The following is a 14,251-nucleotide window of genomic DNA, read 5'->3' as shown; positions in this document are numbered from 1 at the left end:
GTGGAGCCAGTCTCTGGTTAAATGTCCAGTTCTAACTTGCATCTTGACCTGCATACAAATTTCTCAGGAGGCAGGTCAGATGGTCTGGTATTCCCATCTCTTGAAGAGTGTTCCACAGTTTGTTGTGATCCACATAGTCAAAGGCTTTGGTGCAGTCAATAAAGCAGAAGTAGATGTTTTTCTGGAGCTCTCTTGCTTTTTCAATGATCCAGCGGATGTTGGCAATTTGATCTGTTTCCTCTACCTTTTCTAAATCCAGCTTGAACATTTGAAAGTTCATAGTTCATGTACTGTTGAAGCCTGACTTGGAGAATTTTGAGCATTACTTTGCTAGCATGTGAGATGAGTGCAATGGTGCAGTAGTTTGAACATTCTTTGGCCTTGCCTTTCTTTGGGATTGGAATGAAAACTGACCTTTTCCAGACCTGTGGCCACTGCTGAGTTTTCCAAATTTGTTGGCATGTAGAGTGAAGCACTTTCACAGCATCATCTTTTAGGATTTGAAAAAGCTCAACTGGAATTCCATCACCTCCATTAGCTTTGTTCGTGGTGATGTTTCCTAAGGCCCACTTGACTTCACATTCCAGGATGTCTGGCTTTAGGTGAGTGATCACACCATTGTGGTTATCTGGGTCATTAAGAATTTTTTTGTATAGTTCTTCTGTGTATTCTTGCTACCTCTTCTTAATATCTTCTACTTCTGTTAGGTCCATACCATTTCTGTCCTTTATTGTGCCCATCTTTGCATGAAATGTTCCCTTGGTATCTCTAATTTTCTTGAAGATATCTCTAGTCTTTCCCATTCTGTTGTTTTCCTGTTTCTTTGCATTGATCATGGAGGAAGGCTTTCTTATCTCTCCTTGCTATTCTTTGGAACTCGGCATTCAAATGGTTATATCTTTCCTCTTCTCCTTTGCCTTTTGCTTCTCTTCTTTTCTCAGCTATTTGTAAGGCCTCCTCAGACAGCCATTTTACCTTTTTACATCTCTTTTTGGGGGGGATGGTCTTGATCACTGCCTCTTGTACAATGTCATGAACCTCCATCCATAGTTCTTCAGGCACTCTATCAGATCTAATCCCTTGAATCTTATTTATCACTTCCACTGTATAATCATAAGGGATTTGATTTAGGTCATACCTGAATGGTCTAGTGATTTTCCCTACTTTCTTCAATTTAAGTCTGAATTTTGAAGTAAGGAGCTCATGATCGGAGCCACAGTTAACTCCCGGTCTTGTTTTTGTTGACTGTATAGAGCTTCTCCATCTTTGGCTGCAAAGAATATAATCAATCTGATTTCAGTGTTGACCATCTGGTGATGTAGCATCTTCTCTTGTGTTGATGGAAGAGGGTGTTTGCTATGACCATTGCTTTCTCTTGGCTAAACTCTGTTATCTTTTGCCCTGCTTCATTCTGTACTCCAAGGCCAAATTTGCCTGTTACTCCAGGTATCTCTGGGAGAAGGCAATGGCACCCCATTCCAGTACTCTTGCCTGGAAAATCCCATGGACAGAGGATTCTGGTGGGCTGCAGTCCATGTGGTTGTGAAGAGTCAAACACGACTGAGCGACTTCACTTTCACTTTTCACTTTCATGCATAGGAGAAGGAAATGGCAATCCACTCCAGTGTTCTTGCCTGGAGAATCCCAGGGACAGGGGAGCCTGGTGGGCTGCCGTCTATGGGGTCACACAGAGTCGGACACGACTGAAGCGACTTAGCAGCCAGGTATCTCTTGACTTCCTACTTTTGCATTCTAGTCCCCTATGATAAAAGGACATCTTTTTTGGGTGTTAGTTCTAGAAGGTCTTGTAGTTCTTCATAGAACTATTCAACTTCAGCTTTTTCAGCATTACTGGTCGGGGGATAGACTCGGATTACTGTGATATTGAATGGTTTGCCTTGGAAACTAACAGAGATCATTGTTTTTGAGATTGCACCCAAGTACTGCATTTCAGACTCTTGTTGACTATGAGGGCTACTCCATTTCCCTAAGGGATTCTTGCCTACAGTAGTAGATATAATGGTCATCTTAGTTAAATTCACCCATTCCAATCCATTTTAGTTCACTGTTCCCTAAAATGTCGACATTCACTCTTGCCATCTCTTGTTTGACCATTTCCAACTTACCTTGATTCATGGACCTAACATTCCAGGTTCCTATGCAGTATCGTTCTTTACACCATCAGACTTTACTTCCATCACGAGTCACATCCACAACTGGGTGTTGTTTCCGCTTTGGCTCCGTCTCCATTCTTTCTGGAGTTATTTCTCCATTCTTCTCCATAGCATATTGGGCACCTACCAGCCTGGGGAGTTTATCTTTCAGTGTCATCTTTTTGCCTTTTCATGCTGTTGATGGGATTCTCAAGGCAAGAATACTGAAGTCATTTGCCATTCCCTTCTCCAGTGGACATGTTTTGCTAGAACTTTCCATCATGACCTGTCCATCTTGGGTGGCCCTACACGGCCTGGCTCATAGTTTCATTGAGTTAGACAAGGCTGTTGTCCATGTGATCAGTTTGATTAGTTTTCTGATTGTGGTTTTCATTCTGTCTTCCCTCTGAGGGATACTTCCCTGTTGGCTCAGAGGGTAAAGCATCTGCCTGTAATGCGGGAGACCTAGGTTCAATCCCTGGGTTGCGAAGATCCCCTGGAGAAGGAAATGGCAACCCACTCCAGTATTCTTGCTTGGAGAATTCCATGGACAGAGGAGTCTGGTAGGCTACAGTCCATGGAGTCGCAAAGAGTGGGATACGACTGAGCAACATCACTTTCATTTTCCCTCTGAGGGATAAGGATAAGAGGCTTATGTAATCTTCCTGATGAGAGAGACTGACTGTGGGGGAAACTGGGTCTTGTTCTGATGGGCAGGGCCATGCTCAATAAATCTTTAATCCAGATTCTGTTGATGGGCGGAAATGTGTTCCCTGCCTGTTGTTCCAGCCTGGAAATTGCTCCCTGTGTTCTCCTAGGGAGAATGAATCGATCCTGCCCAGCCTTCTCTTCCTCCTTCCCACCTCCTCTCTGCTCCCAGGCTTCCCTGTCCTTTACAATCTCCCAGAGCTTGCTCAAACTCATGTCCATTGATTCAGTGATGCCATCCAGCCATCTCGTCCTCTGTCGTCCCCTTCTCCAGTTTCTCCCTCAATCTTTCCCCACATCAGGGTCTTTTCTAATGTGTCAGCTCTTTGCATCAGGTGACCAAAGTATTGGAGCTTCAGCTTCAGTAGTTGTTCAGGCATATTTGTTCCATGTCATGTGGGCTCTTCCTGAACAAGGGATCGAACCCATGTCCCCTGCATTGGTAGGTGGATTCTTATCCACCTCACCAACAGGCAAGTACACAAATGGACTTTTTTTTCTTTTTTTAAAAAAAACTTTTAATTCTAGAGTAGTTTTAGACTTACAAGTATATCACAAAGATAATACAGAGAGTTCCCATATATCCGACACCTAGTTTCCTGTATTCTTAACATCTTACATTTGTGTGGTACATTAATTACAGTTAATAAACCAATTCTGATACATTATTACTCTATAAATCCATACTTATTTGGATTTCCTTAGGTTTTGCCTAATATCCTTTTTGTATTCCAGCATCCTCTGGCGTGCTGTGATTCATGGGGTCGCAAAGAGTCGGACACAACTGAGCGACTGAACTGACTGACTGACTGGCTGATCCTGTCTAGGACACCATGTTACATTTTGTCATCTGTCTCTTTAGCTTCTTCTTGCCTGTGACAGTTTCTTAGACTTGCCAGTATTTTTGATGACCTTGACCATTTTGAGGAGTACTGATCAGGCAGTTTGTATACTGTTCCCCTAGTTGGGATTTGTCAGTGTACTTTCTTATGTTTAGACTGGGGCTTTTGGTTTTGGGGGGGGCGGGGAGACTACAGAGGTAAATTACCCTTTTCATTAAATTATGTCAAAGTGAAAGTGCAAGTCACTCAATCGTGTCTGACTCTTTGCGATCCCTTGGACTATACAGTCCAGGCCATAATACTGGAGTGGGTAGCCTTTCCCTTCTCCAAGGGATCTTCCAGACCCAGGGATTGAATCCAGGTCTCCCACATTGCAGGCAGATTCTTTACCAGCTGAGCCACAAGGGAAGCCCAAGAATACTGGAGTGGGTAATCTATCCCTTCTCCAGCGGATCTTCCCAACCCAGGAATCGAACTGGGGTGTCCTGCATTGCAAGTGGATTCTTTACCAACTAAGCTATCAGGGAAACCAAAAAAGGGTACATATTATCTACATGACTTATCACTGTTGATGTTGACCATAATCACCTGGCTGAGGTACTGTTTGCCAGGTTTCTTCACTTTATTTTTGTTTTGTTTTTGGCCACACCACATGGTTTGTGGGATCTTAGTTCTCCGACCAGGGATCAAACCCGTGCCCTCTGCAGTGGAAGCACAGAGTCCTAACCTAACCACTGGCCCACCAGGAAATTCCCAGTTTCTTCACTTTAAAGGTACTCTTTTCCACACTGCACTTTTCCATACTGTACTCTTTGGAAGGATGTTATTATGTATACTCCACAGTTAAGGATTAGGAATTGTTTCATTTTCCTGAGGGTAGTGTGTCTATATTTGAAATTCTTATGCACAGGAGATTTGCCTCATTTCCTATACTTACTCACTCATTTATATTGGACTAATATATCTGTGGACTCATGAATATTTATTTTATACTTTGAGTTATAATCCAATACTACTTTATTGTATTGCTCAAATTGTTCTGGCTTTGACCATTGGGAGCTCTTTCATTTGGCACCTGTGTCTCTGACACTCTCCCATCATTGTGGGATGTTGTTTGTATTTGACCACTTCCTTTCTGACAATACAGCATGCTCCAGGCTCATCTTATAGATTTCTTGCCATAACCCTAGAATGCCATTTTTCCATGGAGGCCTGGGCCTTTTATTGGCAAATGGTACTAGAAATCAAGATCTGGGTGCTTGATGTGCTTGTTGCTGCTGGGGTTTCCTTGCTTCTAGGCCCTCTTAGCTGATAGAGCGAGGAAATATGTGTATATACTAACCAACATATATCCACATGTATGTAAATATTTTTAGGTGTAACTGTCTGTGTTTATCTATCTGGATGGCATCACCGACTTGGACTTGAGTTTGGGCAAGCTTTGGGAGTTGGTGATGGACAGGGAAGCCTGGCGTGCTGTAGTCCGTGGGGTCACAAAGAGTTGGACACGACTGAGTGACTGAACTGAACTGATCTGTATTTATGTTGAACATGGGTTTATAGTGATGTTTCTAATTCTGATCCATTACCGCCTGGATCATTGTAACCTTCTCTTAACCAGTCTGTAAACTCCCATTCCAACAGTGAGAAACCTGGCTCCCACTATCTGCCATCCATTTACTTAATTCTTCAACTTTAGCATACATACATTTCAGTATCAGAACTTTTACCTCATACCCCCATGGGAAACAGCTGTATTCACTAGAGTACGTGCTTATGTTTCTTTTGGTTTTACTCTTACAGACTTCATTCATTTCCTAGGTTACTTCCGTTCCATTCCGTCGCTCAGTCGTGTCCAACTCTATGCGACCCCGTGGACTGTAGCCTACCAGGCTTCTCCGTCCATGGGATTCTCCAGGCAAGAATACTGGAGTGGGTTACCGTTTCCTTCTCCAGGCCTAGGTTACTTAGGTCAGCACATTTTCCCTCCACCCTCTTCAGTGAGGTTGTTTCATACATTTGTAATACAGCTAGATTGTTTCATGGTGATTTTAATACAGTGTGTTAAATGTACTGATAGAGATGAACATATAGGGGAGTACTGAGGTGAAACAACTGATGGGGGATGGTAGGGATGAAAGGCATCCTAGAGGAACCACAGGTGAGGCCTGATCTTAAAGCAGCTCTTGAAATGTGGTTTCTGGACCAGAAGCATTAGCATCACCTGGGAACTTTGTAGAACTGCAAATTCTTGGGCCTCACTACAGAATCAAAAAATCTGATGTTGAGGTCCAGCAATCTGTGTTTTAACAAGCCCTCCAGGAGATTGTGGAGAAGGCAATGGCAGCCCACTCCAGTACTCTTGCCTGGAAAATCCCATGGGCGGAGGAGCCTGGTAGGCTGTAGTCCATGGGGTCTCGAAGAGTCGGACACGACTGAGTGACTTCACTTTCACTTTTCACTTTCATGCATTGGAGAAGGAAATGGCAACCCACTCCATTGTTCTTGCCTGGAGAATCCCAGGGACAGGGGAGCTTTGGTGGGCTTCCGTCTATGGGGTCACACAGAGTCGGACACAACTGAAGCGACTTAGCAGCAGCAGCAGCAGCAGCCAGGAGATTGTGCAGAACATTGAGAAACAGTGTCTTAAAGAATGAGTGAGGTCAGCTTGGAGAGGAGTATAGTCCAGAAGAGGAAGGTAGTGTGAGCCTAAGTTTTAGAGGACAAAGTAGTATGTTGGGCATAAAGGGTTAAAAGAAAATGTTTGAGGCAGGAAGTGGCAGAAGTTAAGGCAGAGAGATCAGCAGTTCCTGGCTGTATCAGTCAGGGCCTGGAATGCCAGGCTACAGAGCTTAAACTTCATTCTTAGGCCATAGGAAGCCACTGAAGATTTTGTTGTTGTTGTTAACAGATTTGTTGAGGTACCATTCCATTCTCATACCATAAAAGAGTACAGTTTAATAATTTTTAGTATGTTCACAGTGTTGTGCACCCCATCACCACAGTTAGTTTTAGAACATTTTCATCACCTTTAAAAGAAATTCCTTACCTTTCAACCATCATACCCTCTCCAGTCCATGAATACCTCAGCCGCCATCCCCTGGCAACCACTAATCTACTTTGTCTGTGAATTTGCCTAACCTGGACATTTCATATAAATAAAATCATAAAATATATGCCCTTTTGTGACTGGCTTTTTTATGTAAGTTGATGTACAATGTTATGTAAGTTACAGGTGTATGATATAGTGATTCACAATTTTTAAAGCTTATACTCCATTTATAGTTATTATAAAATATTGGCTATATTTCCTATGTTGTACAATATACCCTTGTAGCTTATTTTATACCTGATAGTTAGTACCTCTTAATCCCTTACCCCTATGTTGCCCGCCATGACCCCCATTTCTCTCCCCAGTGGTAACCACTAATTTGTTCTCTGTATCAGTGAGTGACTGGCCGATTATTTCATGTAGCAAAATGTTTTTAAGACTCATTCATGCTGTAGCATTATTTCATTCCTTTTTATGGCTGCATAATATTCCCTTGTATGGGTATATTGCCTTTTTATCTGGTATATCATCATTTGATGGACATTTGTGTTATTTCCCCTTTTGGTTTAGTGAATAATATAATACTGCTGTGAACATTCATGTGCAAGATTTTCTGTGACCAAATGTTTTCATTTCTCTTGGGTATATACCTAGGAGTAGATTTCCTAAATTACATGGTAACTCTGTGTGTAACTTTTTAAGGAACTGATGGACTAATTTCTGAAGCATCTACTCCATTTTACATTCCTACCAACAGTGTTATAGAGTTTCAATTTTTCCACTTTTTTGTGTTGCTGTCAACACTTGGTATTTTCTCTTTTTGATTCTAGTCATCCTAATGGGCATGAGAAGGCAATGGCAAGCCACTCCAGTACTCATGCCTAGAAAATCCCATGGATGGAGGAGCCTGGTGGGCTGCAGTCCATGGGGTCGCTAAGGGTCGGACACGACTGAGCGACTTCACTTTCACACATTGGAGAAGGAAATGGCAACCCACTCCAGTGTTTTTGCCTGGAGAATCCCAGGGATGGGGGAGCCTGGTGGGCTTCCGTCTATGGGGTCACACAGAGTCGGACACGACTGAAGTGACTTAGCAGTAGCAGCAGCAATGGGCATGAAGTGTTATTGTGGTTTTGGTTTCCATTTTCCCTGATGACTAATAATGTTGAGCATCTTTTCATGTGGTTGTAAGCTATTTGTATATCTTCTTTGGAGAAATAGTCAGATACTTTGCCCATGTTAATTGGGTTACTTGTCTTTTTTTTTTTTTTTGGTGGGATCTTAGTTCCCTGATGAGGGATTGAACCCAGGGCCGTGGCAGTGAAAGTGTTGTGTCCTAACCACTGGACCACCAGGGATGTCCCTCTTTGTCTTTTAATTATTGAGTTGTAAGAGTTCTTTATATATTCTAGGTACAAATCCTTTATCAGGTACAAGATTTGCAAGTATTTTCTCTCATTCCTTGGGTTGTCTTTTCACTTTCTTCATGGTATCCTTTGAAGCACAAATGTTTTTAGCTTTTATGAAGCCAAATTTATTTTTTACTTTGCTTGCACATGTGTTTGGCATCATATCTAAGAAACCATTGCCAAATCCAAGGTCGTGACAGAGTTACACCGATTACACCTTTCTTCTAAGAGTTTTGTGGTTTCAGCACTTACATTTAGGTCTTTGATTCATTTTGAATTAATTTTTGTGATGTTGTGAGGTAGGGGACCAATTCCATTCTTTTGCACATGGATATTTAGTTGAAAAGACTACTCTTTCCTCAGTGAATTGTTCTGGCACCCTTTCAAAATCTATCAACTGTAAACCACTGAAGACTTTTAAGCAAAGGACTGACAATTTCTTTTATGTTTTAAGACAATATCTCTGGCTCCTGTGCAGAGAATATGTTGGAGGGGTCAAGAGTGGACGTAGGGAAACCAGTGAGTAGGAAGTTGCAGTTATCCAATCCAGAGATGATGGTGACTTGGACCACAGTAGTGGTAGAGATGAGAGAGCACGACACAGGTTATTTTTGGGAAATAAAGTTAGGAGGGCTTGGGGGACTGTTGCCTAAGGGATGAGGTGGTTAGAAAGAGAAGTCAAGGATCACTCATTTGGGTTGGAGTCAAGGATGATCCTAGATTTTTAGCTTGTATGGCTGAGTGGATGTTACTGTCATTTATTACCATACAAATGGAGAAGCACACCTTAAGAGGGGAAATAATAAGTTTAATTTGGAATTAATTGAATTGGAGGTGCCTATGAAACTTTCAAGTGGAGATGTACAGAAGGCAGTTGGAATATGGGTCTAGACTAGAGCTTGAGGGCAAGCCTTGGGTTGGACAAAGTGTTTTGGGAGTTAGGAACACATAGGTGGGAGCGGAAGCTCTAGGAGACAATAAAGAGAAAGGAAAAGGAGTGAGAAGAGGGCTAGGACTGAGACTTTGGGGAGGAAGAATAGGAACCTAAGAAAGACACAGAAGAAATGGCCAATGATGGGGGAGGAAACCAGGAGGATTCTATATGAATCCAGTGAAGGGAGGGATTTGCAAGGACAGAGTGATCAACAGTGTGAAATGTATCACAGAGATCCAGAAAAATAAGGCCTGAGAAGTGCTCATGTATGTTCTTGTTTCCATGCTCCCACAATATAGGTTGGTTATTGTGTGTGCAATAACCTTTGCACATACATTTCCTACAATTAGTACCTGAAGTTGTTGCTGGCAGGGTTTGGTGGATATTTGTGTCTTCTCATTGGAAGGACTGATGCTAAAGCTGAAACTCCAATACTTTGGCCACCTCATGCGACGAGTTGACTCACTGGAAAAGAGTCTGATTCTGGGAGGGATTGGGGGTGGGAGGAGATGGGGACGACAGAGAATGAGATGGCTGGATGGCATCACCGACTCAATGGACATGAGTTTGAGTGAACTCCAGGAGTTGGTGATGGACAGGGAGGCCTGGCATGCTGTGATTCATGGGGTCGCAAAGAGTCGGACACGACTGAGCAACTGAACTGAACTGAACTGAAGTGATGCCAGCTTTCATTGGTATCTTCTGTACTAATCTTTCCCATCCTGAATTGAGGATATTAAAAGCTCAACTATGGTTTGGGTTCCAAAATGGACTCTAAAGCATTCTTAGAATGAATGTTCAATTTGTTTCCTTTCTTTCTAATCTTCTACCTATCAGTCTCTCTCTATGTATGCATAGCTTTTTTTAACCTTATTTTTACAGATACGTGAAGGAGGCCAAAGAAGCAACTAAGAATGGAGATCTGGAAGAAGCACTTAAACTTTTCAACTTGGCAAAGGACATTTTTCCTAACGAAAAGGTGATGAGCAGAATCCAAAAAATACAGGAAGCCTTGGAGGAGTTGGCAGAACATGAAGATGATGAATTCATAGATGTGTGCAACTCTGGCCTGCTGCTTTATCAAGAACTGCACAACCAACTATATGAGTACCAGAAGGAAGGTGTAGCTTTCCTCTATAGCCTGTATAGGGATGGAAGGAGAGGTGGCATTCTGGCAGACGATATGGGGTTAGGAAAGACTGTTCAAATCATTGCTTTCCTTTCTGGTATGTTTGATGCTTCACTTGTGAACCATGTGCTTCTGATCATGCCAACCAGTCTCATTAGCATATGGCTAAGAGAATTTGTCAAGTGGACTCCAGGAATGAGAGTCAAAACCTTTCATGGTCCTAGCAAGGATGAACGTACCAGAAACCTCTGTCGGATTCAGCAAAGGAATGGTGTCATTATCACCACATACCAAATGTTAATCAATAATTGGCAGCAGCTTTCCAGCTTGAATGGCCAAGAGTTTTTGTGGGACTATGTCATCCTTGATGAAGCACATAAAATAAAAACCTCATCTACCAAGTCAGCAATATGTGCTCGTGCAATCCCTGCCAGTAATCGCATCCTCCTCACAGGAACCCCAATCCAGAATAATTTACAAGAACTATGGTCCCTGTTTGATTTTGCTTGTCAGGGGTCCCTGCTAGGAACATTAAGAACTTTTAAAATGGAGTATGAAAATCCTATTACTAGAGCAAGAGAGAAGGATGCTACCCCAGGGGAAAAAGCTTTGGGATTTAAAATATCTGAAAACTTAATGGCAATCATAAAGCCCTATTTTCTCAGGAGGACTAAAGAAGAGGTACAGAAGAAAAAGTCAAGCAACCCAGAGGTCCAGCTTAGTGAAAAGAGTCCAGATGTTGGTGCCATATGTGAAATGCCTTCCCTTTCCAGGAAAAATGATTTAATTATTTGGATACGTCTTGTACCTTTACAAGAAGAAATATACAGGAAATTTGTGTCTCTCGATCATATCAAGGAGTTGTTAATGGAGACACGCTCACCTTTGGCTGAGCTGGGTGTCTTAAAGAAGCTCTGTGATCATCCTAGGTTGCTATCTGCACGAGCTTGTGGTTTGCTGAATCTAGGAGCTGCCAAATTCTCTGTTCAGGATGAAATTGAAGGGGAAGATTTCTCAGATGTGGACCATATTGATCAAATAAGTGATGATACACTGATGGAAGAATCTGGAAAAATGGTATTTCTAATGGACCTGCTTAAGAAACTGCGAGATGAAGGGCATCAAACTCTGGTGTTTTCCCAGTCAAGACGAATTCTAAACATCATTGAACGTCTCTTAAAGAATAGGCATTTTAAGATATTGCGAATCGATGGAACAATTACTCATCTTGTGGAACGAGAAAAAAGAATTAGTTTATTCCAGCAAAATAAAGATTACTCTGTTTTTCTGCTTACCACTCAAGTAGGTGGTGTTGGCTTAACACTAACTGCAGCAAGCAGAGTGGTCATCTTTGACCCTAGCTGGAATCCTGCAACAGATGCTCAGGCTGTGGATAGGGTTTACCGAATTGGACAGAAAGAAAATGTTGTAGTTTATAGGCTCATCACTTGTGGAACTGTAGAGGAAAAAATATACAGAAGACAGGTTTTCAAGGACTCATTAATAAGACAAACTACTGGTGATAAGAAGAACCCTTTCCGATATTTTAGTAAACAAGAATTGAGAGAGCTCTTTACAGTTGAGGATTTTCAGAACTCTGCAACCCAGCTGCAGCTTCAGTCTTTGCATGCTGCTCAGAGGAGATCTGATAAGAACCTAGATGAACATATTGCCTTCCTGCACTCTTTGAGGATAGCTGGAATCTCAGACCATGATTTGATGTACACACGTGACCTGTCTGTTAAAGAAGAGCTTGATGTAATTGAAGACTCTCACTATATTCAACAAAGGGTTCAGAAAGCTCAATTCCTTGTTGAATCTGAGTCTCAAAATATAGAGCTGTTAATGGAAAGACAAAAAACGGGGAATGAGGGCATCTGGCTGAGAGAACCTGTATATCAAACAAAGAAGAAACGTCCCAAAGTAGATAAACCACAGCCTCAGCCTTCATCTCATCTACCTATTTATCACACCCAGGAAGAAGAAATCAGTTCTTTAATGGCCAGCGTAATCATTGATGATCTGCCCAAAGAGGGTGAGAAAGATCTCTCCAAGATAAAGATGAATGATACCATCCCACAAGATGGTAGGCACCCATATGTAAGTACATTTGATGATGACTTTGTCACTACTTTACCCAAGGGGTGTGGAGATGTAGAAGAGATTTTCCCTGACTCTTTATCAGGGATGGCTCTACAAAAAGAGGCATCACAAGAGGGGTTTATGCAGGAGTCAGAGCAAGAGAGCCCTCTGGGAAGTTTTAATTATTTACCTAACAAGTCAGTCAGAGTTGATCTTGGACCAAATCTAGATCAACTAGAAGATGATGAGATTTTACGTCACTGCAATCCCTTGCCTGCTAATCCCAAAACAAAGGAATATCAAAGGCTAGAATCGAATGTATCTGTTATTAAAATAGTTGATGATGACTTAGCAGCAGCCCACGGTGCACTGCAGGATGCTCAAGCGAATGAGGCCAAATTGGAAGAGGAACCTTTAGCCTCTTCAGCACAGTATGCATGTGATTTCAATCTTTTCTTGGAAGACTCTGCAGACAATGGACAAAATCTTTCCAGTCAGTTTTTGGAGCATGTGGAGAAAGAAAATAGCTTGTGTGGCTCTGCAGCTAATTCCAGAGCAGAGTCAGTGCATAGCAAAGCATGTCTCACTGTGAATCTTTCTGAGGAAGATGATGAGCCAGAAGAAGTAGTTAATGTGAAAATCAGAAGAAAAGCCAGACGAATTGATTCAGATGATGAGGGTGAACATACTTTTAAAGATACTTCAAGCACAAACCCATTCAACACATCTCCCTTCCCGTTTTTATCTGTAAAACAATTTGATGCCTCAACTCCCAAAAATGACATCAGTCCACCTGGAAGCTTCTTTTCACCTAAAATATCTGACAGTATAAATAAGTCTGTAAACCCTAGAAGATCCCTGGCTTCTAGGAGGTCTCTTATTAATGTGGTTTTAGACCATGTGGAGGATATGGAGGAAAGACTTGACAATAGCAGTGAAGCAAAGGTTGTTGAAGATTATCTGAAGGAAGGAGCAGAGGAAAGCAGTCACGAAGCCCCAGAGCATACAAAAGAAGATCCTTCCAGAGAAACACAGTCTTCAGAAAATAAATCCAGTCAGTTAAGTACATCTAAGCCTGGTGCTCTGGCTCAGGAGACCTCTCCAGGTGACCCTGAGCCTTTGTCTGGTGGACATTTGGTTGACTCTCCCCAGGATGAGGCAATGGAGGCTGTGAATGACTATGACACTCTTGTCTTGCATGGAAAAGAACTGAAAGAGTGTGGAAAAATACAGGAGGCCTTAGACTGCTTAGTTAAAGCCCTTGACATAAAAAGCTCAGATCCTGAAGTCATGCTCATGACTTTAAGTTTGTATAAACAACTTAATAAAACTTGAGAATATAACCTGTTTTATAGTATTTTAAAGCAAAACTTGAGTATGAGGTAATTTGTTCCCATAATTGGATTCTTTGGGAGCATGAAGCCTTCAGGCTTAAGGTGAGAGAACTCAAAAAGTGAGTTTTTGTTCTAACTTTTTTTGTAAATTTTGTATTTACCACCTATTCCTGCTTTCCCCCATACATATATTTTGGTATTCTGAGCACTAGGTTAATATTTCTTTACTCAAGTATTCTTACATTTTTCTTTTAGACATACTCTGTAAACTTAATAGAACTATGTTATTTCTAGAGAAGTTTTTGTAACATTACTCTGTCATTTTAAATTTTACTCTGAGAATGTCAATTTTGCATATCACAGTCCAGATATTAATAATATTAAAGTTACTTTTCTCAAGCATTTTTCATTCAGTTTCTTTCACTGAGATGGTTGATATTGACAAATACATGTAAAAATCATTTAGGCAGAAGTCTGTCATTAGTATTCCAGATCTAAGACCCACTTAACATACACTAGCATGTAGGCTATTGGTTTACTACAGCCAGACTGGGATAAGGTACCTGATGCTGGGCTGCTTTATCACTGGTGCCCTACCCTGGAGTCCC

General features: G+C 41.7%; 1 protein-coding gene across 1 annotated transcript in view; it reads left to right on the top strand.

Moving 5' to 3' along the window:
- Positions 1–14,038, top strand: part of ERCC6L (ERCC excision repair 6 like DNA helicase) — a 29,019-nt gene extending 14,981 nt beyond the window's left edge. The window contains exon 2 of the mRNA XM_055393434.2: positions 9,981–14,038. Within this exon, the coding sequence (XP_055249409.1) occupies positions 9,981–13,644 (3,664 nt within the window). The 3' untranslated portion in view covers positions 13,645–14,038. The remainder of the gene's footprint in view (positions 1–9,980) is intronic.
- The last annotated feature ends 213 nt before the right edge of the window (positions 14,039–14,251 follow it).

Source organism: Moschus berezovskii, chromosome X (assembly GCF_049115385.1).
Source record: "Moschus berezovskii isolate FMDL1 chromosome X, NW_MosBer_1.0, whole genome shotgun sequence".
NCBI lineage: Eukaryota > Metazoa > Chordata > Mammalia > Artiodactyla > Moschidae > Moschus > Moschus berezovskii.
Note: the sequence above shows the minus strand (reverse complement) of the source record. Positions and strands in the feature narration are given on the sequence as shown.